Raw genomic sequence first — 23,469 nt, 5'->3', positions numbered from 1 at the left:
GGTCAACAGATGTAGGTCATCTCACATGGCACTAACAGTCAAAGTATACATATACAGTGGACCCGCGATAATCCGGACGCCGGTAGTCCGGAAAACTCACAATCCGAACGGAAATGTCAGGGAACGGATTTCCGTAACGTTATTTATACTCACTAGTCCGGAAATTCGTATTCCGAATCCGGAACTCCATTTTGGGAACGGAATGTCATTTTCGTTAATAAATTCCCGCAATAATCCGGACAATTTGTTGTCGCCACGTGCCGAGAAAATCCAAGGCCAGCTACAGTCATGTGTACAATACACACAATCACTTGACACTGAGTGTGTTGTCATAACGACGGCTGCCAGGTCATAGCCACGGGCGTTTACCTGAACACCTTTCACACGGGTATATGCAGTCATGTAACGGTTCATTGGTTTTCTATAGGAGATCAAACTTCAGTGTTGTTATTGAGATACGCAATATATGTTTAGCCACACGCTTTTAAACATGCAGTTTGAGCTTGGGTACGGGTACGTATGCTGTAGATACCTTACTTGTTTCGCATGCAGAATATATCGCTATGAGTATCGGATACAACAAAGTGAGATAATACTCACAAAATTAATAAGAATTTTAAATGTATGTGAATCTATTCAAATTCATCGCCTATGGTATCAGATATAAAGGCTACGGCATATGCCAATTACACGTGTGTGACATTGTGCACGAAGTAATTAGATGTGAACGGGCGCGTGGTTGTTACAAACGTCAGAACGTAAGTCAGAAAGCAAAGACTTGTAGAAATGGTCATTAAAAACACACATTATACAAAATAACAATTATATGAGTTCATAAAATGTTCACAACTATTTGTTATCATAGTTTTTTATGCCAAGAACGTAGATGATATTGATCCTTTGTTAGGCAATTTGCCGTACTATAGATCAAGAGTGGGATACGAAGCTATATGTATACATAGTACACAATTAACAATGGCTTTAGGTTTCGTATTTTGAAGAAGAAATACGTTTATTCAATATTTTTAACGTAATGATATAAAAATACCAATAAAACATAACAAACGAAGTATTAATTATGATACACGTATATTACATAAAAGCCTATCATCGATTACAAGGTCAAGGGGAGTAATTCGTACGTGACAATTTAACTGACTAAGAACACGGAATTCGGCAGTCCGGAAAACTCGTAATCCGGACGGTTTAGGCTGGGAACGAAGGTGTCCGGATTATCGAGGGTCCACTGTATATAGGTCAACAGATGCAGGTCATCTCACATGGCACAAACAGTCAAAGTATACATGTATATAGGTCAACAGATGTAGGTCATCTCACATGGCACTAACAGTCAAAGTATACATATATATAGGTCAACAGATGTAGGTCATCTCACATGGCACTAACAGTCAAAGTATACATATATATAGGTCAACAGATGTAGGTCATCTCACATGGCACTAACAGTCAAAGTATACATATATATATAGGTCAACAGATGTAGGTCATCTCACATGGTACTAACAGTCAAAGTATACATATATATATAGGTCAACAGATGTAGGTCATCTCACATGGCACTAACAGTCAAAGTATACATATATATATAGGTCAACAGATGTAGGTCATCTCACATGGCACTAACAGTCAAAGTATACATATATATAGGTCAACAGATGTAGGTCATCTCACATGGCACTAACAGTCAAAGTATACATATATATAGGTCAACAGATGTAGGTCATCTCACATGGTACTAACAGTCAAAGTATACATATATATAGGTCAACAGATGTAGGTCATCTCACATGGCACTAACAGTCAAAGTATACATATATATAGGTCAACAGATGTAGGTCATCTCACATGGCACAAACAGTCAAAGTATACATATATATAGGTCAAGGAAGTAATATCAACAGTTGTGTTCCATATATAACACTGGATCCTTATAGACATATGTCTGTGGGATACGAATTACTTAAAGAAGTAAATATAGGGCAAAGAAGTAATTCTAACAGTGTGGACAATTAATATTGTCAATCTTTTTTGTTAGAATTAGGGCTGTTACGAGTACTCGAGTACCCAGTTACGGGTCGGGTTGGGGATGTAACCAGGTCAAAAAATGTGTACCCCGGTACCCGTCAAAATAGCAGAAATTCGTCTGGATGTACGTAAACAAGGCTAGAACTTATATTAAATACAAAATCCAACTAATTTGTTTTGTTTTCACTCAGGATGACACTTTATCTTTTCACAACATTTTCACATGCAACATTGTTCCAATTTTTATTTCTCATGACCGTCTTTTGATGCGAGAACAATCTACTTGACGGACATGTGCACTTAAATAGGTCACACTATAGTCATATCTGATAACACTAGAGACCGTCTGAATGAAGACTATGTCACATGACCGGAAGGTTTTCGGTTGTATTGTACCGTATATACACAAATTTACGCTGGTTAGACTGACACTTTACAGCAGCTCATTACCGTATTTCACCGCAAATAAGACTCCTCCCGCAAATAAGACCCCCCCCCTCACCTATTTTGACACATTTTCAGACTTAGGGGAGATGTCTGCAAATAAGACCCCCCACCTATTTTTTAGTTAACTGGATGATGGATTTGAGCAATGGAGTAATTAAAAATATCACCAAAATGACTTTGTTTCGGAACTTCTTTATGTTTGTTTTATCGGCATAGAAAAATCACGTAGTAAACAACTGTTTGTGTGCTTGTTATTTTTGTCATTTAATTCAAGTTAATTCACGGGTGATTTAATTTAATTATCAATAACTACGAATTGTGGACAGTGCTCATATTTAATTGGAGGTTATTTTCAATAAAATACGCCGATATATGTTTCCATGAACACTTCATATCGGCATGGTCAACACGTTTTAGTGTTCGTACGGCTTGTCATTTTTTACATGAATCGGCAAAGATATTCGTCATTGATGCAGATCGTTTCTGCAGTCGTGGATTCTAACTCAATACAATCATTACCTAAAACATCTACTTAAGGCATTTACAGTTTCAAATATGTTTATTTGTGAACGTAACGTACCTGTAGTTCACGATCAGTTGGAGAAACCATGCTTTACTTTTCGGCCGCCATGTTTTGTTTACGCAGTCAGTATAATATGATTAGCCGCAAAGTTTCGTGAAAGTATGGCTTCAACCCGGCGACATTTTCCTACACATGTGTGTACGATGTTACAAACAACTGCATCAGTGCATGTCGGCACATTGAAGTTAAATCACGATCGTTTGCTCATTTGGCTGTGACAAATGTAGGTAAATTCTTCTGTATTTGAACAAATTTGATATGTAAACGTTTGCAGTGAATTTTAAATAGGCCTGAGACAGAACGGCGATCGTCCTTCCAATTCACGGCGATTGATTCACGTGTTTACTAAGACGGAGATGTAGTTGTGATCGTAAACAATCACCGAATTTGAATATTTTAAAATAACTACACGATTATTAAAACTTCTGGATTAAAATGACATTGCTTATGATGCTGTTTCTTCGTTTTGATTCATTGGTGAATGTCCGTGTGACTCTTGCAAAAATGTGCGTTTCCCTTTCAGACTAACGTTACAACTGCCTTAGTATTGTTCATATTTTAATTTGTCATAACATTTGATTTAATTTTACTCATACGTCTTCATAAATTATCATAAATACTTGAACATCTTGCTATTACCCATCTGTCATACGACTGTTACAACAATGACAGGACATTAAAAAATCCAAGATGGCAACCTCATAGATCGATGTTATCAGGCGGGTTGTCCGCAAATAAGACCCCCCACCACTTTTGACCTTTATTTCTTCTCTGGGAGGGGGGTCTTATTTGCGGTGAAATACGGTAGCAATTATGAATGTCCAATGGAAATGAAATACAGAGGACTCCACATAATCGAATAACGGTTATTTGAATATTTCGGTTATTTGCATAAAATTCTGCGGTCCCGATTTTTTCCTTCTTTATCTTTGTTTTTCAACTCCGTGTATTTGCATAGACTTTAACATGACCTCCGGTTATTTGAATAAAATATTTGGGAAATTCTAAAAATAAAATCGAATATTTTTCAATTTTCCAATATATTTTTAGCGAAATTCGCTGATATATGTTTCAAGATACTTCGCTTTTACTAGAAATCATCATGGTGACAGATTAACGTTATCGTATGGCTTGTTATTTTATGCATGAATCTGCAAAGGTATTCGACGCTGTTACGATTTACATCAGCAGCGGTTGATCATAACTTTAGTATAATCCCTGACTCAAACATCTAATTAAAGCATTTGCACTTTCAAATATGTTTATTTATTAACGTTACGTACCTTAGTTCGCGATCGGTTGGAGAAACCATGCTTCCTTACAGCAATCGCCGTTCATTAGTAGTCTCGTTCAATCAGAGTCTTGTTGACTACGACAGACATGTGCGTATCAAGCGTCTCGTTGAACGAGACATAAAAGCATGCAAAGTCGGCGTGCAATGAATAGAGCAATTTTCGTACAGTATGTAGGATACAAAAGATACTTGCTACGTTGTTTCATTGCTACTTGAATATGCATTAATTTTTTAAATGTTATTCGCCGTATAGATCAACAATACAGGGAGAATTCTCAAAACGCCTTTAGGTCCAGTGAACACATGGCTTCATCACCTGCCCCCATTTTCGAATTCATACACATGTGTAAAAACAACACTACTAGTTGATCGTCACTTTGAAGTTTAATCGCGATCGTAAGTTCATTTTGCCAGGCAAATGTACATAAATTTGTTTATTATTTAGGTTCAGATTTGTAGACACAAATTCAATCCTGTTTAGTTATTGCATTTGAAATCGATCGTTTAGCTGTTTCTCAAATATTCACGTGTCGATCTAACGTTAACGTAAACAAGAATCTAATATTGGAATATTTTTTGTTATCAAACAATTAAAATCGATTTACGACTTCGAAAATAATTACTTGTTGTTCGTTTTAAGTGTAAATAATTTACGTATTTATCAAGTAAACGAAACGATATCAATTTGCCTGTTCACATACCTATGTGTGAGGTCAAACGAAGGTGCAAAATGTCATCTCCGCATATGTCCTTCTGGAAAATGACTTATTCAAATAATCCTCTGTACACAATTAACGACTGAAGCTATCTTTACTGAACTCGCATATGATTTCATCGAATCTCCGTCGATCAACCGATCTTCCCAAACAGCAAACATAACGTAACTCAATTTGTTACAAAAGCAGTAGATCTGTGTCGAGTACCCGGGTACAGGTCGGGTACTAAAATTCGGGTACCCGGGGACACAATTTAGTACCGGTGACAGCCCTAATTAGAATTACTTCTTTGCCTTATATATAGAAATGTAAACACTATTTTGGTACAATATAAGGCTTAAAATGAAATATATTGTTTGTTTCCCCTTCCGACCTATCCACCCAAAACACCCCCTACCCTAAATATTTTATTGGCATTTTCCATATTAAAAATATTTTATCATTTCTGATATTAAAATTTGCCGGTCCGACGGACATGTCCGGCAAAATTTGACTCGGACCGCCTATTTCAAAATTCTGTCCGGACCGACCGTCCGGCAATTATTGAGTACCGGAAGTCGGTAGAAATAGTGTCTCTGAAGTATCACGCTGATGCCAAACCTGGCAAAACGTAAACTGCTAAAGATAATCATGAAAACAGCTGCCTTAATACTAATAGCAGGAAGTTATGTTTACTTCAAAAATTCACATTTATGTTCGGTCCGGCTTACTCACAGTCCTTGCCGGTCCGAATGTCCGGCCATTTTTTCCAACTTTCGCGATGTCTGGTTTACTTTCAAAATACTTTGAATTGGATATAGATTTATAATACAAATCCCATGGGGCCAGAAGAAATACTTCGCTATAACAGAAATCCACTATAGAGTTTCTGATACTTTCTATAAGTTAATCAAAGTCATAGGCCGATTCACCACAAATCAACGTCATTACAAAGCTTATAGAGTTTCTGATACTTTCTATAAGTTAATCAAAGTCATAGGCCGATTCACCACAAATCAACGTCATTACAAAGCTTTTAAGCTAACTCATAAATTCCTAAGTCGGCAACAATGTCTTCTTTGGCAGATTTTTCATTATCAACAATTAATTGATCGTATTTGATTTTCTGTCAATTCCCTTTTTGGCCCCATGTTTCTCAATAAAACAAGGCTACATCCAGCATTTTTAGAACAAAATTATTGAAAAATTTGTTGTAGAGCAAAAATTTGCTTGTTGGAATCACGAAAATCCCTCCGTATCGAATGATAATTTGTTATTTAAGCAAATTTGTTATACGTTTCTCAAAGAATTAGTATATTCAAAGAGGAGCCAAACCCAGGATTTTAATTTACTTCATAATAAGCAGAAATTTATATCAAGCAGATTTGTCTTAAGAAAGTTTTACTGTAGTATGTTCTGTTTTGTTTCTGTTCTTATAATACATTTGATACTTATCATACATTTGATACTTATAATACATTTGATACTTATAATACATTTGATACTTATCATACATTTGATACTTATCATACATTTGATACTTATCATACATTTGATACTTATAATACATTTGATAATTATCATACATTTGATACTTATAATACATTTGATACTTATCATACATTTGATACTTATAATACATTTGATACTTATAATACATTTGATACTTTTTAACTTCAGTTTTGAAAAGAAAACTAATCATTTTAAATACATACCTACCTACCTGTCAGGTACGGGCCGGTAAAGGGAATATTAACAATTTATTAGGGCTGGCCTAAAAGAATCAAATGGGTTGTCAGTTTCTGATTAATTTAATTGTGACTGAGTAATATCTCAGTTTTTACAGAGATACTTAGTAATAGCTCGATATCTCTCCTGACCAGAAACAGATAGTTACTCACTAGTAATAGCTCGATATCTCTCCTGACCAGAAACAGATACTTACGCACTAGTTATAGCTTGATATCTCTCCTGACTAGATACAGATACTTACGCACTAGTAATAGCTCGATATCTCTCCTGACCAGAAACAGATACTTACGCACTAGTTATAGCTTGATATCTCCTGAACAGATACAGATACTTACGCACTAGTAATAGCTCGATATCTCTCCTGACCAGATACAGATACTTATGCACTAGTTATAGCTTGATATCTCCTGACCAGAAACTGATACTTATGCACTAGTTATAGCTTGATATCTCTCCTGACCAGATACAGATACTTACGCACTAGTAATAGCTCGATATCTCCTGACCAGATACAGATACTTATGCACTAGTTATAGCTTGATATCTCCTGACCAGATACAGATACTTACGCACTAATAATAGCTTGATATCTCTCCTGACCAGAAACAGATACTTACGCACTAGTTATAGCTTGATATCTCCTGACCAGATACAGATACTTACGCACTAGTAATAGCTCGATATCCCTCCTGACCAGATACAGATACTTACGCACTAGTAATAGCTCAATATCTCTCCTGACCAGATACAGATATATACTTACGCACTAGTAATAGCTCGATATCTCTCCTGACCAGAAACAGATACTTACACACTAGTTATAGCTTGATATCTCCTGACCAGATACAGATACTTACGCACTAGTAATAGCTTGATATCTCTCCTGACCAGATACAGATATATACTTACGCACTAGTAATAGCTCGATATCTCTCCTGACCAGAAACAGATACTTACGCACTAGTAATAGCTTGATATCTCTCCTGACCAGATACAGATATATACTTACGCACTAGTAATAGCTCGATATCTCTCCTGACCAGCTGTGTCCCAGATCTGTGCCTTGATAGTTTTCCCGTCCACTTGTATACTCCTGTAAGACACCAATAGTAAAATTTACTGCCAATACATCACTATTGAACATCTCTTATATTAGTATCAGCTGCTTAGAGCTGACAACAAGTCGTTAAAAGATTTGAGCCCACTACTCCAATATTAGATCTCTAGGCCTCTTAGGTACATCAACAAGAAAGTGTTTAATATCTGACCTCTATTGATCTTAAATGAAGGTCAATGTCATTTATTTGAACAAACTTGGAAGCCCTTCAACTTAACACGTGCTGCAACAACATTCAGCTCTGGTTCACTGTTAACAGGTTTCTGGTGCAATATTAGCCGACGAACGACAGACACTGCACCCTTCATGCTAAAACTAAGAAACAAAAATTGTGCTTAGAAATTCTTAATCTGTACCACTTAACCCAAGCTTCCCTTACCTTGTAGCAAACTCCACACCAATAGTACTTTTACTTTCTAAGTTGAACTCATTCCTCGTGAATCTGGACAACAGGTTACTTTTTCCTACCCCAGAGTCTCCAATAAGTACCACTGAAAAGACAAAGACAAAAACTCTGGAAACATTGTTGTATTACTTAAAAGCAGTTAACTATTGTTTTTATTAGCTTGAATGTCTGTAAAACGTCTCTGAACTGAAGGTGCACCTAGCGATCTAGTTATGCTAATTTCGATTTTGTTTTCATTTTGTGAAATAAAAATTGTTTCTGATCCCAAATGTTTTGTTTTAAGTAATGTAGACTAGTCTATCTTTACACATTTTAGGAATGATTTATCAACACAAATGTCATTGAATTTGATCAGTTTTCATTGGGAAATTTGACTTCAAAATGGGAAAATAAGGCATTTTTTGGCTGGGGAAACAGCCGAAGTTCGGCTGTAGATTCGGCCAAATAAAAACACTGTAAACATGCAATGTTTTATATGATTATCAAGTAAACCTGGTCAATCTGGCTGACGAACTTATCGAGATGTTCCAACTACAGTTAAACCTGCCCCCTGTCACATGTGACCGTATATTTCCCTCCCGACGTCTTTTACTATGATAGTTTCCTGAATTAAGCGACTACCTGTCAGACGCGACTAATGACCATCATTTCTGTGTCAGAAATATTGAAAGCGACTTTTTTCAGCGACCTTCCAAGGTTTAAAACGAAAGCGGAAGTTATAAAAAAACGAAACAGGAAGTTAAAAACAAGAGGCCCAGAGGGCCTGGATCGCTCACCTGGTTTGTAATGCCTAGGAATGTTCTGAATACAAGTTCATTGTTTCTTTTCTGAAGGAATTTGAATATTTACCTCTAATTCCTCTATTGGGCCCCACTCTTTCTGCTCCAGGGGGTCCAAGCCAAAATTTATACAAATTCTGTTAACCCCAAGGATGTTTCTGTGCCAAATTTGGTTAAAATCCAAGCAGAACTATATGACTATTAGCGATTTATAGGATTTACCTCTATTTCCCCTATTGGGCCCCGCCTCTCCTGCTCCCGGGGGGTCAGAGCCAAAATTTATACAATTTTCTGTTCTCCTTCCCCCAAGGATGCATTTCTGGCCAAATTTGGTTACAATCCATGCAGAACTCTAGGACAAGAAGCGATTTATAGGATTTACCTCTATTTCCCCTATTGGGCCCCACCCCTCTTGCCCCCAGGGGATCAGAGCCTAAATTTATACAAGTTCTGTTCCCCGTCCCTGAAGGATGTTTCTGGTCAAATTTGGTTACATTCCATTCAGAACTCTAGGATAAGTAGCGATTTATAAGATAACCTCTATTTCCCCTATTGGGCCCCGCCCCTCCTGCCCCCGGGGGGTCAGAACCAAAATTTATACAAGTTCTGCTCCCCTTCCGCCAAGGATGTTTGTGGCCAAATTTGGTTACATTCCATGCAGAACTCTAGGTCAAGTAGCGATTTATAGGATTTACCTCAATTTCCCCTATTGGGCCCCGCCCCTCCTGCCCCCAGGAGGTCAGAACCAAAATTTATACAAATTCTGTTCCCCTTCCCCCAAGGATGTTTTTGGCCAAATTTGGTTACAATCCATGCAGAACTCTAGGACAAGTGGTGATTTATAGGATTTACCTCTATTTCCCCTATTGTGCCCCACCCCTCCTGCCCCCAGGGGGCCAGAGCCTAAATTTATACAAGTTCTGTTCCCCTTCCCCCAAGGATGTTTTTGGCCAAATTTGGTTACAATCCATGCAGAACTCTAGGACAAGTGGTGATTTATAGAATTTACCTCTATTTCCCCTATTGGGCCCCACCCCTCCTGCCCCCAGGGGGCCAGAGCCTAAATTTATACAAGTTCTGTTCCCCTTCCGCAAAGGATGTTTGTGGCCAAATTTGGTTACAATCCATGCAGAACTCAAGGACAAGTAGCGATTTATAGGATAACCTCTATTTCCCCTATTGGGCCCCGCCCCTCCTGCCCCCAGGGGGTCAGAGCCAAAATTTATACAGTTCTTTCCCCCTTCCCCCAAGGATGTTTGTGGCCAAATTTGGTTGCAATCCATGCAGAACTCTAGGACAAGTAGCGTTTTATAGGATTTACCTTTATTTTCCCTATTGGGCCCCGCCCCTCCTGCCCCCGGGGGGGGTCAGAACCAAAATTTATATAAGTTCTGTTCCCCTTGCCCCAAGGATGTTTGTGGCCAAATTTGGTTACAATCCATGCAGAACTCTATGACTAGTAGCGATTTAAAGGAAATGTTGACGGACGGACGGACGATGGATGCCGCGTCATGACGCTCACCGGCCCTTCGGGCCAGGTGAGCTAAAAACATTGATCGTATCACGAGAATGTGATTTCGGTGAGTACTGAGCTCAACTCGATTTGCGCTCTTCTAAGAAGAGAAGTCTTCTCAGAAGATCTTCCAGTTTATATACGGAAGAGCTTCCAGAAGTAGAAGAGCTACAATCGAGTGAACGGAAGTTATATTCTGGAAGAAAACCGCAAATCGAGTTAGGCTCTGTTTACATTGGCAAGGAAACCATACACTGCCGGTCAGAACAGACATGACTAAGAACACAAAGCCTTGGATGGTTTTAGAGCTACATCAAAAGGTGGAAGCGATTAACCCTTTAAGCGCTTGTCACTGCAAATGTCGTTCCGCTAGTATCGGTCTCGTAATGTTGGTCACCGCAAATGTCGTTCTGTTGACAACCTTTTTCACACGGCTCTTAGGTATTTCCCATCCACGTGTTTATAAATAATCAAAGTGCCAAGGCCACTCATAGATGCTGTGACTGAAGGACTCAAAAAGGAATAAAAGAATTGGTTTATCATTTATATTAAATTTAGTTAACATGTTGTAGAACATTGTATTTATATAATGTACAATGTTGAATTTTTGAGTTAAACAAAGTTGATTCAACCACCACAAGTTAAATAGGTTTTTTTTTCCTGAAATGACTGAAATCTATTTTATATATTAAAATTTCTTATTTCTGAAATAAGTAGATTTATTAAACCAATAAATCTGGTAAAAATCTGAGTGCCATTTTCGTTTAATACATGTAAGTAATCTATATACTAGTACACATACTAATTACTGAAATTATCAATTTCATCAATGTCTCTTTAAAAGAAAAGAAAATGAGTTAATTAATATCCATTTAATAACAACAGAAATATATTGCGATTTCCTTGTTAGAAAGACTAACATGGCTGCTTGCATGTGTACCACTTTGCTTTGCCGACTTTTGACTTATAAATCATGGCCAGATACTTTTGTCAAATAAAAAGTCATAATTTGGTTACCTTTTACAACAATCCTTTGATGTTATGGAACATTGTTGCAAATATGTTGTGTATCTTTGTTTAAACACGGCTTGAACAAATAGAACAGCAAGTGTTATGCAGTGCACTTTCACTACGATAATATAGTATTGAGGTTTAAAGGGAGGCAACTCGAGCTTTCACATCTCTAGATGGAAGAGAGCGTAGTAATTTCAATTGACACCACATGTATAATTTCTATATGTATTTGTTTGAATTGATCTTAGTTAAATATTTAAAAGGTAGCTATAAATAATTAATTCCTGCAATGAAAGGCCTAATAGCAATGACGTTTAAAGTGAGGCAACTCGAGATTTCACATCTCTAGATGGAAGAGAGCGTAGTAATTTAAAGATATAGTTCGCAACGTCAACTAAACAAAAGACTTTTGCAAACACATTTAAATCTTATTTTTTGTATAAATCATTAAAGCAAACATAATTTATCATCATTTATAGCATCAATTTTGTACCATTCACCTAGACAGATAAATAAAGAAAATCTACTGCGGATGAATAAATTAAGAAGGCGTTGTGTGTGATTTTCGGGAATACACAAGATCTGAACCAAGATCAAAACGAAATAGTTCTAAGTAAACATTGGAAAACATCACCGATTGCGTAATTGTACACATCGATTATCGTTGTGACAATTATTATATGTGTGTGTTTTATTATTTTATACCTTCAATTAGGGTGTGAAAGTAACAAAACAGCATTTAATTTTCATCGCGGATTATTATTGTTGTTTTGATGTGCTCAGGCTTGCTTAGCGTACCTATGATTGCTGTTTCACAGCATCAAAAATGATTCTGATTGGTTGTTTAGGCCCCAAACTAGCATAACAGCGTGTGTGTACTGATACTCTCGGCGGGAGTACTACGATATGCTATGTTGAACAGGCCCCGACAGCGAACGTAAACAATTCGTAAATTCCATCATGGCGGCCGCTTTTGACTCAGACTGGGACAGTGACGAAGACGATAATATTGAAAATATCTTCAATGAAAATAGTGACAGTTAAACTGAATTTAAAGGTTTTGGGCCCGAGTATATTGTTAGGAATGGAGCAGTAATTGCTCACATTGATATGGATGATTTCTCGCCCGAGAATGACGACGAAGACAACTCGGACAAAGCGGAGGGTTGGATGAAATCATCGGGGCCACCTTTTTGTGTCCCGTTTACAAGGGAATCAAAACTTATTATTAATATGGAAAATCAGGAACCTATAGATTTTTTTCACTTATTTCTAAATGACGATTTTTTGAATATTGTTGTCCAACAGATTTATATGCCGACCGCAAAATATCAAGGTCGTCAAGGAAATCACTCGCGTAACTTCGAGTGGAAACAGGTGTCACTCGAGGAGATGAAAGTATTTTTTGGTCTTGTTATAGCGATGGGATTGTCCATAAAACCGATTTTTACTGGGCAACTGAGAACGTTATTTTTACTCCATTATTCGGAGACAAAATGTCTAAAGATCGTTTCCAAAATATTCTCTCAAACTTGCACCTGTGTGACAACGACACCTTCATACCTTTGTATATTATCGCCAGGTATTATTACCTGCTAATGACAAGGACTCTGATGAAATATCTACCTCCTGAATCAGTCCTTCAGAACAGGTAAACTCACAAGAAATGTGTGAAATAATAATCACAAAGTCAGAATTTACAACATACTTAGTTTTATTTCATAATTCAACGACAATGTTTACCTGTCAACTAGAGCTATGATTTACCTGTTCACACCTGAAATATGAATCAATTAATCACCAACACTAATTAATTCTATTCCTTGCTGAAGAACAGGAGTAAAGAATGATAGTTAGGTGATTTACATTATAAATACTCCTACTTTATGGAATTTTGAAGAAAATGTATTTGTTTACCTGTAATTTTTACCTGTAAATCCTTACCTGACAAATTTTTAGAGACAAATTTACCATCTATGTAAACCTAAACATCTACTGAACAAAATTTGTATATATGTCTATTATTGAAAATGGCATGGAAAAAATATTATTGAACATTAAATAAAGGTATTCATAATTTCTGTATTTCTTCAAATTAATTCAACAGTGAGGCCCCTTGTAAGAGTATATAGCGCTTAAAGGGTTAAGTTATTAGACGAAGGGAAGCCTGCTTACAAAATCTTGGAGGCATTTGGAGTGGGGAAGATGCAAATACAGAATTTAAGAGCAATGCTAGATACTGTTGTGAAACAGGAGGAAATAGTGTCAACCATCATGTCGAGTGGTTGCAAGTGTCTTTTTTATTGTTCGAAATGATGTGTAGGTGCAGTGTAGGTTTTCAGTGTTTTATGGAGATTTTTGAGACTTTGCTTTTTATTTGATATCTAATAAATATTTTATTCAGATTTTGTAACATCATTTATTGAACAGTGTCTTAATTCATTTAATAACCGATTAAAATTTTATTACCAAACTCTATGATGCATAATGGATATTTAGTTCCATTTTAATAACTTGCTTCAGTTTTCTTATTAAATGTATTTATTGTCTTAATTTATTTGAATGCTTTTAAATTCATAATTCTATATGTAGTTATATATATACATGTATATTTTTTAATTTAAGATGTGCTGTGGATTATGTACCGTTTTGCATTTTATATCAATAAATAAATTTTAACTTCCATTTACGTGTCATTTTTATTGAACCTGGATTAAGAGACCACCTGTCATATGTGACCTTTTTTACTGCCTCCCTTGGAAGGTCACATATGACAGGTGTCACTGTACTGAACTTAACGAGGTGTTCCAACTACTGAACTTAACGAGGTGTTCCAACTACTGAACTTAACGAGGTGTTCCAACTACTGAACTTAACAAGGTGTTCCAACTACTGAACTTAACGAGCTTGAGGTGTTCAACTACTGAACTTAACGAGCTTGAGGTGTTCAACTACTGAACTTAACGAGCTTGAGGTGTTCAACTACTGAACTTAACGAGCTTGAGGTGTTCAACTACTGAACTTAACGAGCTTGAGGTGTTCAACTACTGAACTTAACGAGGTGTTCCAACTACTGAACTTAACGAGCTTGAGGTGTTCAACTACTGAACTTAACGAGGTGTTCCAACTACTGAACTTAACGAGCTTGAGGTGTTCAACTACTGAACTTAATGAGGTGTTCCAACTACTGAACTTACAGCGCCGTTACAATAAGCGTACGTGTGACGGCCAGTCTAGTAGGTGGTCCTGTTGATTGGTAGCTAGTCAGTTTGCATGGTAGATAGTCAGTTTGCCAACGACAATCAATAACCTGTGTAAGCACGGCTCTCAGTGGATGCCGCTTCAATGTAGGGGCGGAGCTAAACAGTCGGAAATGTCTGTCGTCGAATACCAAGATCAGAAACGTGTACTGTACCAGTAGGCAGTATATATATATATACATAAAATGATCGGCATACGCTTCAAAATGTAAAAAGATTACACAAATACATTTTAATTACCTCATGTATAGACTCTGAATCAGCGCTAATCAGTGAAGTACGTATGGAAATAGCTACTGTTGTAGGGGAAAAGTCTGTCAGAAATTGTACTGAAAAGAACTTTACCGCAAGGTGTGGGAAACCAAATCGGGTACAATGTACGACCAACCATCGTGTTTTGTCAAAATATATTCCGATAAAACACGGCTTTGGCACATATCTGGATGTTAGTAGGGATCCATGCTATTCCAGCTGTAAGCGTAATTTTTTTTAACTCTGTCACCAGTATTTAGTCAGATAGATGCATTTGAATCTAGTGTTGACAATTTCTCGGCTAAAATCAACCGACATTTTGTACCTGTGAGGGTCGCACAAATATGAATCAAATTAAATTATAAGTATTAAGGCAATGAATTCAAACTTGACGTCTACAACTAGAATAACATCCCCTACTTACATCCAGGTATATATCAAAACCGTGTTTGATCGGAATATATTCTGATAAGACATACTGTAATCTCTTGTCAGCCGTACCCGATTTGTTTTCCACACCAAACAGACCTTGCAGCGGAAAAGTCAGTCAGAAGGTACAACAGTAGCTAGATTCGGCTGTGACATTACATGTAACATTACAATGGATACAAGGACATAGTCATTCAGATCCCCCGCCAATGGAGATATCAAAGCTGAAGTAAGTTTGATTGTGGAGACTTATGTGTATGAAAAAAAAACAGGAAAAAGTTGAGCTAAAGAAAGATGGAGTATAATTCAAGTAGAGCGGGGCTGCAATTGTTGAATCAGGTATACAGCCTTGACATTTATATTAGACTATATACACAAAGATGGGTGGAGTTTTGCAAAGTAACATTTACCATTTACCATGATATTTTCAGCAATGTTTCCATGGTAACGGAAAAAGTGCAAAAAATGAAAACCTAAAAAACAATGAAGTTTCATGGAAATATCTCTGCTGGTTTTAGAGTTGTGCTCCGGAAACGATTCTTACACAAAAATCTGCCATTTTCAGCAATGTTTCCATGGTTACAGAAAAAAGTACAAAAAGTGATAAACTTAAAATAGTAAAAGGCACTACTAGACCATAAGAACAATGTGTCAATGAAGTTTTATGGAAATATCTCTGCTGGTTTTAGAGTTGTGCTCCGGAAACGATTCTTACACAAAAATCTGCCATTTTCAGCAATGTTTCCATGGTTACAGAAAAAAGTACAAAAAGTGAAAACCTTAAAATAGTAAAAGGCACTACTAGACCATAAGACTAATGTGCCTATGGAGTTCCGTGCATATATCTCAACCGGTTTTCCAGTTACGCTGCGGAAACGAACCTGGTACAAAAATATGATATTTTCAGCAAAGTTTCCATGGTTACGGAAAAAGTGCAAAAAATGAAAACCTAAAAATAGCAAAAGGCACTACTAGACCATAAGAACAATGTGTCTATTAAGTTTCATGGAAATATGTCTTCTGGTTTTAGAGTTATGCTCTGGAAACGAACCTGGTACAAAAATATGATATTTCCAGCAATGTTTCCATGGTTACGGAAAAATTGCAAAAAATGAAAACCTAAAAATAACAAAAGGCACTACTAGACCATAAGACCAATGTGTGTATGAAGTTTCGTGGAAATATCTCTGCTGGTTTTAGAGTTATGCTCTGGAAACCATTCGTACGGACGGACAGACGGACGGACGGAACCCATTTGTATATCCCCCGCCAACTTCGTTGGGCGGGGGATAATAATAGATCTAAACCCAACACCATAACAAACACGATGAAAAAGCTGATCCATTGGAACGTTGGTAGATAAGCTGCAGTATGAATACTCCCTGAAGTTGAGAGAAATGGCCAATAATCTATGAACAAAACATCCTCAAAACATTCGCTTAATAAGTGAAACAAAACAATAACGAATTTTTAATACAGTGATTGAATGTATACATTGTAAAAAATTAAATAGTACACAACATGATCAAACACATTGTACAACAGAGTTGGGTATGAACATCAAAGATCCGCTGGCTCTGCCTACTTCTCATGATCAGTACCCCTGCTCGATTCGTTCTCAAAAGCGGCTACCAGCGTACGCCGGTCACGTGACCGGGCGATCTGGCAAAGCAAGCATAACCGGCGTATTCCATCAATCTTCAGAGCTTTAGTAACGTTTTGATTTTTGCATCAAACACAATCAAAGACTGAATTTTAGTTGATCTAATAAATAGCATGATATTTTAATTTGGTTAATATTAAGTTATGGTAAACATTAATTACGCTAAACTAATCGTTAGCACGAGTAAGGAAAATACTTCTACGTGTACGTTTACAACTTTTATATTTGACAAATTAAAAGCGATTAAATTGTCTCTGTTTGGTAATGAATGAGTGATTTTCATTCAGATAGTAATGGTAAAGTTATAATAATATAATGTGTATTTGGAAAAAAGCGATATTGCCCCCCCCTCCCAATTTCATTTTGTTTTCATCGTGTATGCTACTCTGTATGAAATACACGTGTATGCTGTTTTATTCTAAAAGAACAAATATAAGAAATTGCATCATACGTCATTAATCTATTGTGTTGAAGTTTCATATGAAATAGAAAACATATGTGGTGGCCTATTTCAGCCATGTCGCATTGTCGCTCCTCACAAAATCGCTCCGCGCGTTCCTGTTGTAATTCACATTTGATGTAATGTGTGGTGGGAGGCTGAAGTTGGTTCCGAATTCCGAGTTCTGAGTTCTGAGTTCCGTTTAAGAATTTTTTTTTTTTTAAATTCAGTTGATGTAATTTGAACATATTACAAATGTTCTCTCTTGTGTTTTGTCATTTTTTTTCATTTTTTTTTTTGTAATTCTAAAGAACATCTATTTCCGTTTATGTAAAACGGAACTGGAGTTCCGTTTAAGGAAATTATCTATCATTTTAGATAAAAGTTGTCAATGTGCTTTGTACATATTAGAAATGTTGCCTGCTGATTTTTTCTATTGGATTAGTATTGGTAAATCTACTTTAATTTGGTTTTCGATCAACTCCCAGTTCCGAGTTCCGTTTAAGGAAATTTTCTATCATTTTAGATAAAATCATTCTATATGCCGAAGACATATGAGAAATGTTGCCTGTTTTCTTTTATCATGGGTTACTAGTGATTAATCCACTTTAATTTAGTTTCCGATCAACTCCCATTTCCCAGTTCCGTTTAAGTAAACGGAACTCGGACATTGGAGTTGACCGAAAACTAAATTGATACACGTGTATGCTGTTTTATTCTAAAAGAACAAATATAAGAAATTGCATCATACGTCATTAATCTATTGTGTTGAAGTTTCATATGAAATAGAAAACATATGTGGTGGCCTATTTCAGCCATGTCGCATTGTCGCTCCTCACAAAATCGCTCCGCGCGTTCCTGTTGTAATTCACATTTGATGTAATGTGTGGTGGGAGGCTGAAGTTGGTTCCGAATTCCGAGTTCTGAGTTCTGAGTTCCGTTTAAGAATTTTTTTTTTTTTAAATTCAGTTGATGTAATTTGAACATATTACAAATGTTCTCTCTTGTGTTTTGTCATTTTTTTTCATTTTTTTTTTGTAATTCTAAAGAACATCTATTTCCGTTTATGTAAAACGGAACTGGAGTTCCGTTTAAGGAAATTATCTATCATTTTAGATAAAAGTTGTCAATGTGCTTTGTACATATTAGAAATGTTGCCTGCTGATTTTTTCTATTGGATTAGTATTGGTAAATCTACTTTAATTTGGTTTTCGATCAACTCCCAGTTCCGAGTTCCGTTTAAGGAAATTTTCTATCATTTTAGATAAAATCATTCTATATGCCGAAGACATATGAGAAATGTTGCCTGTTTTCTTTTATCATGGGTTACTAGTGATTAATCCACTTTAATTTAGTTTCCGATCAACTCCCATTTCCCAGTTCCGTTTAAGTAAACGGAACTCGGACATTGGAGTTGACCGAAAACTAAATTGAAGTGAATTTACCAATATCAATCCATTAGAAAAGCCAACAGGCAACATTTCTAATATGTCTTAGGCATATAGAATGATTTTCCCTAAAAATGATAGAGAATTTCCTTAAACGGAAGGTTCCGAGTTCCGTTTTACTTAAACGGAACTCGGAAATGGGACTTGACCGAAAACTAAATTAAAGTCGATTTACCAATAGTAATCCATTAAAAAAAGCCAACAGGCAACATTTCTAATATGTCTTAGGCATATAGAAAGATTTTATCTAAAATGATAGAGAATTTCCTTAAACGGAACTGAGTTCCGTTTTACTTAAACGGAACTCGGAAATAGGAGTTGATCGGAAACTAAATTAACCCTTAGACTGCTACACGCGACTATTTACGCGATGGTTTAAATGGCCCTCACTGCTACACGCGTAAAAAGACGTTTTTTGACTCCGAGTTTTCAACCGGCGGTCCGATCGTCAAATCTCCCTCCTGTTGCTAAAATTATGACTGATAACGAAAGTAGAATACTTCCCATTGGTTCTAATGTCATTACATTCGATATTCTCGGGATTTTACCCTAAAAATAACCACAGGTGTGGAAGGAAATCGAATGGTTTACTGACTCATCAAAATGGCCACTCCAGTAGATCGAAGTGATGAAGAACATGTACAACAGTTCTTTGCTAGGGATGTGTCAGAAGTTAAAAGTAAATTTGAAGGGTCAGATACTTTAGATTGGTATTCAATAGAAGGAAACATTATTTTAATTTCTCCTATAAATAAGTTTGTGCCCGATACCAACACAGAACATGAGGCAGCCCCCCACGCGGCCAGCTGCCGCGTTGACAGACGACGAGATTGACTTTGACAATGCTCCGTTCACAGGCGAGTTGAAATTAATGCATAACATGAATAGATGAAAGCTAGTTGCTTTTAAAAAGCATTTTTGGATGATTACAGTATAGAAAATAAAGTTGTTCAAACAAATTTATATGTGTTATCTACCCGAAGTTTACCGTTAATGACCGGCATGTTGAACAATTATCAAGATTTTGTTTGTGAATGTTAATTAGTTTTAGAAGTTTTTACCTGGATTTTTTCAGAGACTTAATAACCAAATGAAGTCATATGCTTCTTAATACTAAGGTTACACAATTAAATTGGTTTTATTTCATTATTTTTATTGAGTTTTCTTGTTATTATTTGATACAACCGAAAATATTTACCTTTAGTCACCTGTATTGTTACCTGTATGCTTAACAAGAAGTATATTTAGGGAATAAACAGCACCAATACAAACTACAGGCAATAACAAACAACTTTCATATAACTTTTATTCACAGATTGCAAATAGTTTTCAAGATATACTCATTCATAATAAGTTATCATTTCCCTGGATTTAACAAAATTAATACAGCACTGAGAGCCATTACTATACAAACCATTGCAGCAGCCTAAGGGTTAAAATGGATTAATCACTAGTAACCCATGATAAAAGACAACAGGCAACATTTCTCATATGTCTTAGGCATATAGAATGATTTAATCTAAAATGATAGAAAATTTCCTTAAACGGAACTCGGAACTGGGAGTTGATCGAAAACCAAATTAAAGTAGATTTACCAATACTAATCAAACAGAAAAGTGAGCAGGCAATATTTCTAATATGTACAAAGCACATTGACAACTTTTATCTAAAATGATAGATAATTTCCTTAAACGGAACTCGGAACTGGTTCCGAGTTCCGTTTTACATAAACGGAAATAGATGTTCTTTGGAATTACAAAAAAATGAAGAAAAAAATGACAAAACACAAGAGAGAACATTTGTAATACCGTATTTTTGCGTGTATAGTGCGCACCCGCGTATAGTGCGCAGGTACGTTTTTGAGTTTTATTTTGAAAAAAAAAATCTAGGCCTACAAAAAAATCTTATTTTTGCATCTTCATTCAAAACGTTTTGCATAGGCTCCAAACACTCTTATAGAACAAAATCAAACTCTTCCTATTGTTTATCAGTGCCTAAAACAACCTTCTGTTTATTAAAATTAACTGGCGAGAGGAGTTCAACAAGATGATGGACATTTTGTTTACACAGCACTAGCGACAGGCCTAGTTAGCTTGTAAATTCCCGGTGACACTATAATGAGGTCTCAACAACGATGTTTTTACAATAAAATAATTAATCATACCTTGTGTAATTCCAAGTGGTATCAATCAAGTCTATTGTATATCTGATGGGCATTTAGATTTAATTATGTCCAAGATATTAGCTGGAAAGCCAACCGAGCTAGGCTAATCAACCACAGCTGGCCGCCATATTTGAGTACTGACTGCACACTTCCGTATTCTCAATTATTTCAATCAGTATTGAAATCAAGATAAGATTTTACAGAACCATTTCACAAGATGGTAATATGAGTGTATTTGACAGCCATACCATCATTTATAGTGCCGATTGGTCAGTTTAAATGTAAGAAGGTTTTAGTTTCGTATTTAATTTGCTGACTCTGCATGAAGCCATTACACTCACTTCCGTAAACATTTGCGAGTTCAAAAGTTTTCACATGCTGGCGAAATATATTTATAAGGTAATCAGTTTAATGTGACGAAACAATTACATACTTATACATCGTTTCAAGCTCCAGACTACATTTATTAAGCCATTTAGATTTGGAGATATATACCTTACTGAAGATTCACGATCGTAACATGTGTCCGGTCATGAACACATGTGCTCCCAAAACGGACTTTCAAGAAATTAAAGATATAAATTTCAAGTGAGCTTTTCATTTTATATTGAATATATGCATTGAATATTGACTTAAAGATCCAAGTATTTAATCATAACTCTCAACATGTACAAAATGTTAGGCTACTGCACACTTTAGTTTGGACCTGCCGGTCGATGATCATGACTCGGGGCCTGTACTTGCGTATAATGCGCACCCTAACTTTTCACTTGATAATTTATCAAAAAAAGTGCGCACTATACGCGCAAAAATACGATATGTTCAAATTACATAAACTGAATTTTAAACTGAAAAAAAAACAAAGTTCTTAAACGGAACTCGGAACCAACTTCAGCCTCCCATGTGTGGTGCATTGTAATTTGTATTGTAGGATTATATACATATAATATGAGATAATTTTCTAGCATTATAGCTTGGAATTTAATTACACATCACAAGACAATACGCGAAGCAACAGTGAGATAATGCGCGGAGTGACACTGCAACAAAAATACACTGTCGGTGCGACAAATTTTATTTTCTCGTTTATGCGACAGAGCGATATGTTTGTTTTATCGCACAGTCACGTGAGTTCGGCAGGGTATTTTTGTCGCTACCCTGGTGTGGCAATGTTGCAACTTTATGTAAACTATTTTAGTAATTTATTTCTTACTACATGTCACAAGTAGAATTCCTTTTTCGCATGTCTTGACATATAATTGTAGGTAGAGCTGGTATCGTAGAGAAAATGTGCATCGCGATATCGTCAAATTCACGATAATATCACGATTTTTGCCAAGTAAAATATAAAAGGAATTTATGGAAATATAAGTCATGTTTGGGGGACCAATCATGAAAGTACAATATAGAGTGTAATTTGTAAATAAATAAAGTGAAACATTCATCAAAACAAACATTTATTTGTTATACTTTTAATTAGATGTTTGTTTACAAGTCAATCAGATTCTGTCCGTGTCCAACAGTGCTATGTTTTTGTTTCCTTTCCAACTAACACATGGTGGGTTACGGCTGACGACGATATCGTAGATATAAGTTTTTTTAACGATATTGTCGTCTCTTCTCTACAATCGTGATATATCGCGATGACGATATATAATAACAGCTCTAATTGTAGGAATTAACAGAATGCCCGTACAATCATATTCACGTTTGAGCATTATTTCTGAATTATGTATTTACAATGTACATGTAGGTGAAATACTCTACATATAAATCTATTTCCTTATGTTACACTGAATAACATGTCATTTTGTTTGACGAAAACGATTCATTAAAACTTTAAATGTGTTGCTTTCGAAAGTGTAAAACCACAGAATTAACCTTAAAATATCTTTTTATTGTTATTGATAAACTGTCCAAGAGAAGTCATTAAAATTTCATATATTTGGAATAAAACATTCAATTTTTATATGTATGACTTTAACAAATTTTATTGTAATCAGACTAACAGAATGTACATGTGCAGGCATTTGGTTCTATAAAATGCTGTGACACTGTGCATATCACATTATAAAGAGAAAAATATATAAGAGCCAAATGCCTGGGGTACATATATCTTAGTCTATACTTCACCTCTCTTTTCGATTTTATTCGCTTCATAAATTAAA

The 23,469-nt window shown here is 36.0% G+C and overlaps 1 protein-coding gene across 1 annotated transcript in view; it reads right to left on the bottom strand.

Moving 5' to 3' along the window:
* The window catches only part of LOC138305671 (ras-related protein Rab-11A), a 47,095-nt gene that overhangs the window by 20,332 nt on the left and 3,294 nt on the right, over positions 1–23,469 (bottom strand). Inside the window, exons 2-3 of the mRNA XM_069245963.1 lie at positions 8,314–8,425; positions 7,827–7,910 (exon numbers count right to left, since the gene is read on the bottom strand). Of these exons, the coding sequence (XP_069102064.1) occupies positions 7,827–7,910; positions 8,314–8,425 (196 nt within the window). The remainder of the gene's footprint in view (positions 1–7,826; positions 7,911–8,313; positions 8,426–23,469) is intronic.

The sequence above is a fragment of the Argopecten irradians genome, chromosome 13 (assembly GCF_041381155.1).
Source record: "Argopecten irradians isolate NY chromosome 13, Ai_NY, whole genome shotgun sequence".
Taxonomy (NCBI): domain Eukaryota; kingdom Metazoa; phylum Mollusca; class Bivalvia; order Pectinida; family Pectinidae; genus Argopecten; species Argopecten irradians.
This window is presented reverse-complemented; position numbering and strand designations above follow the sequence as displayed.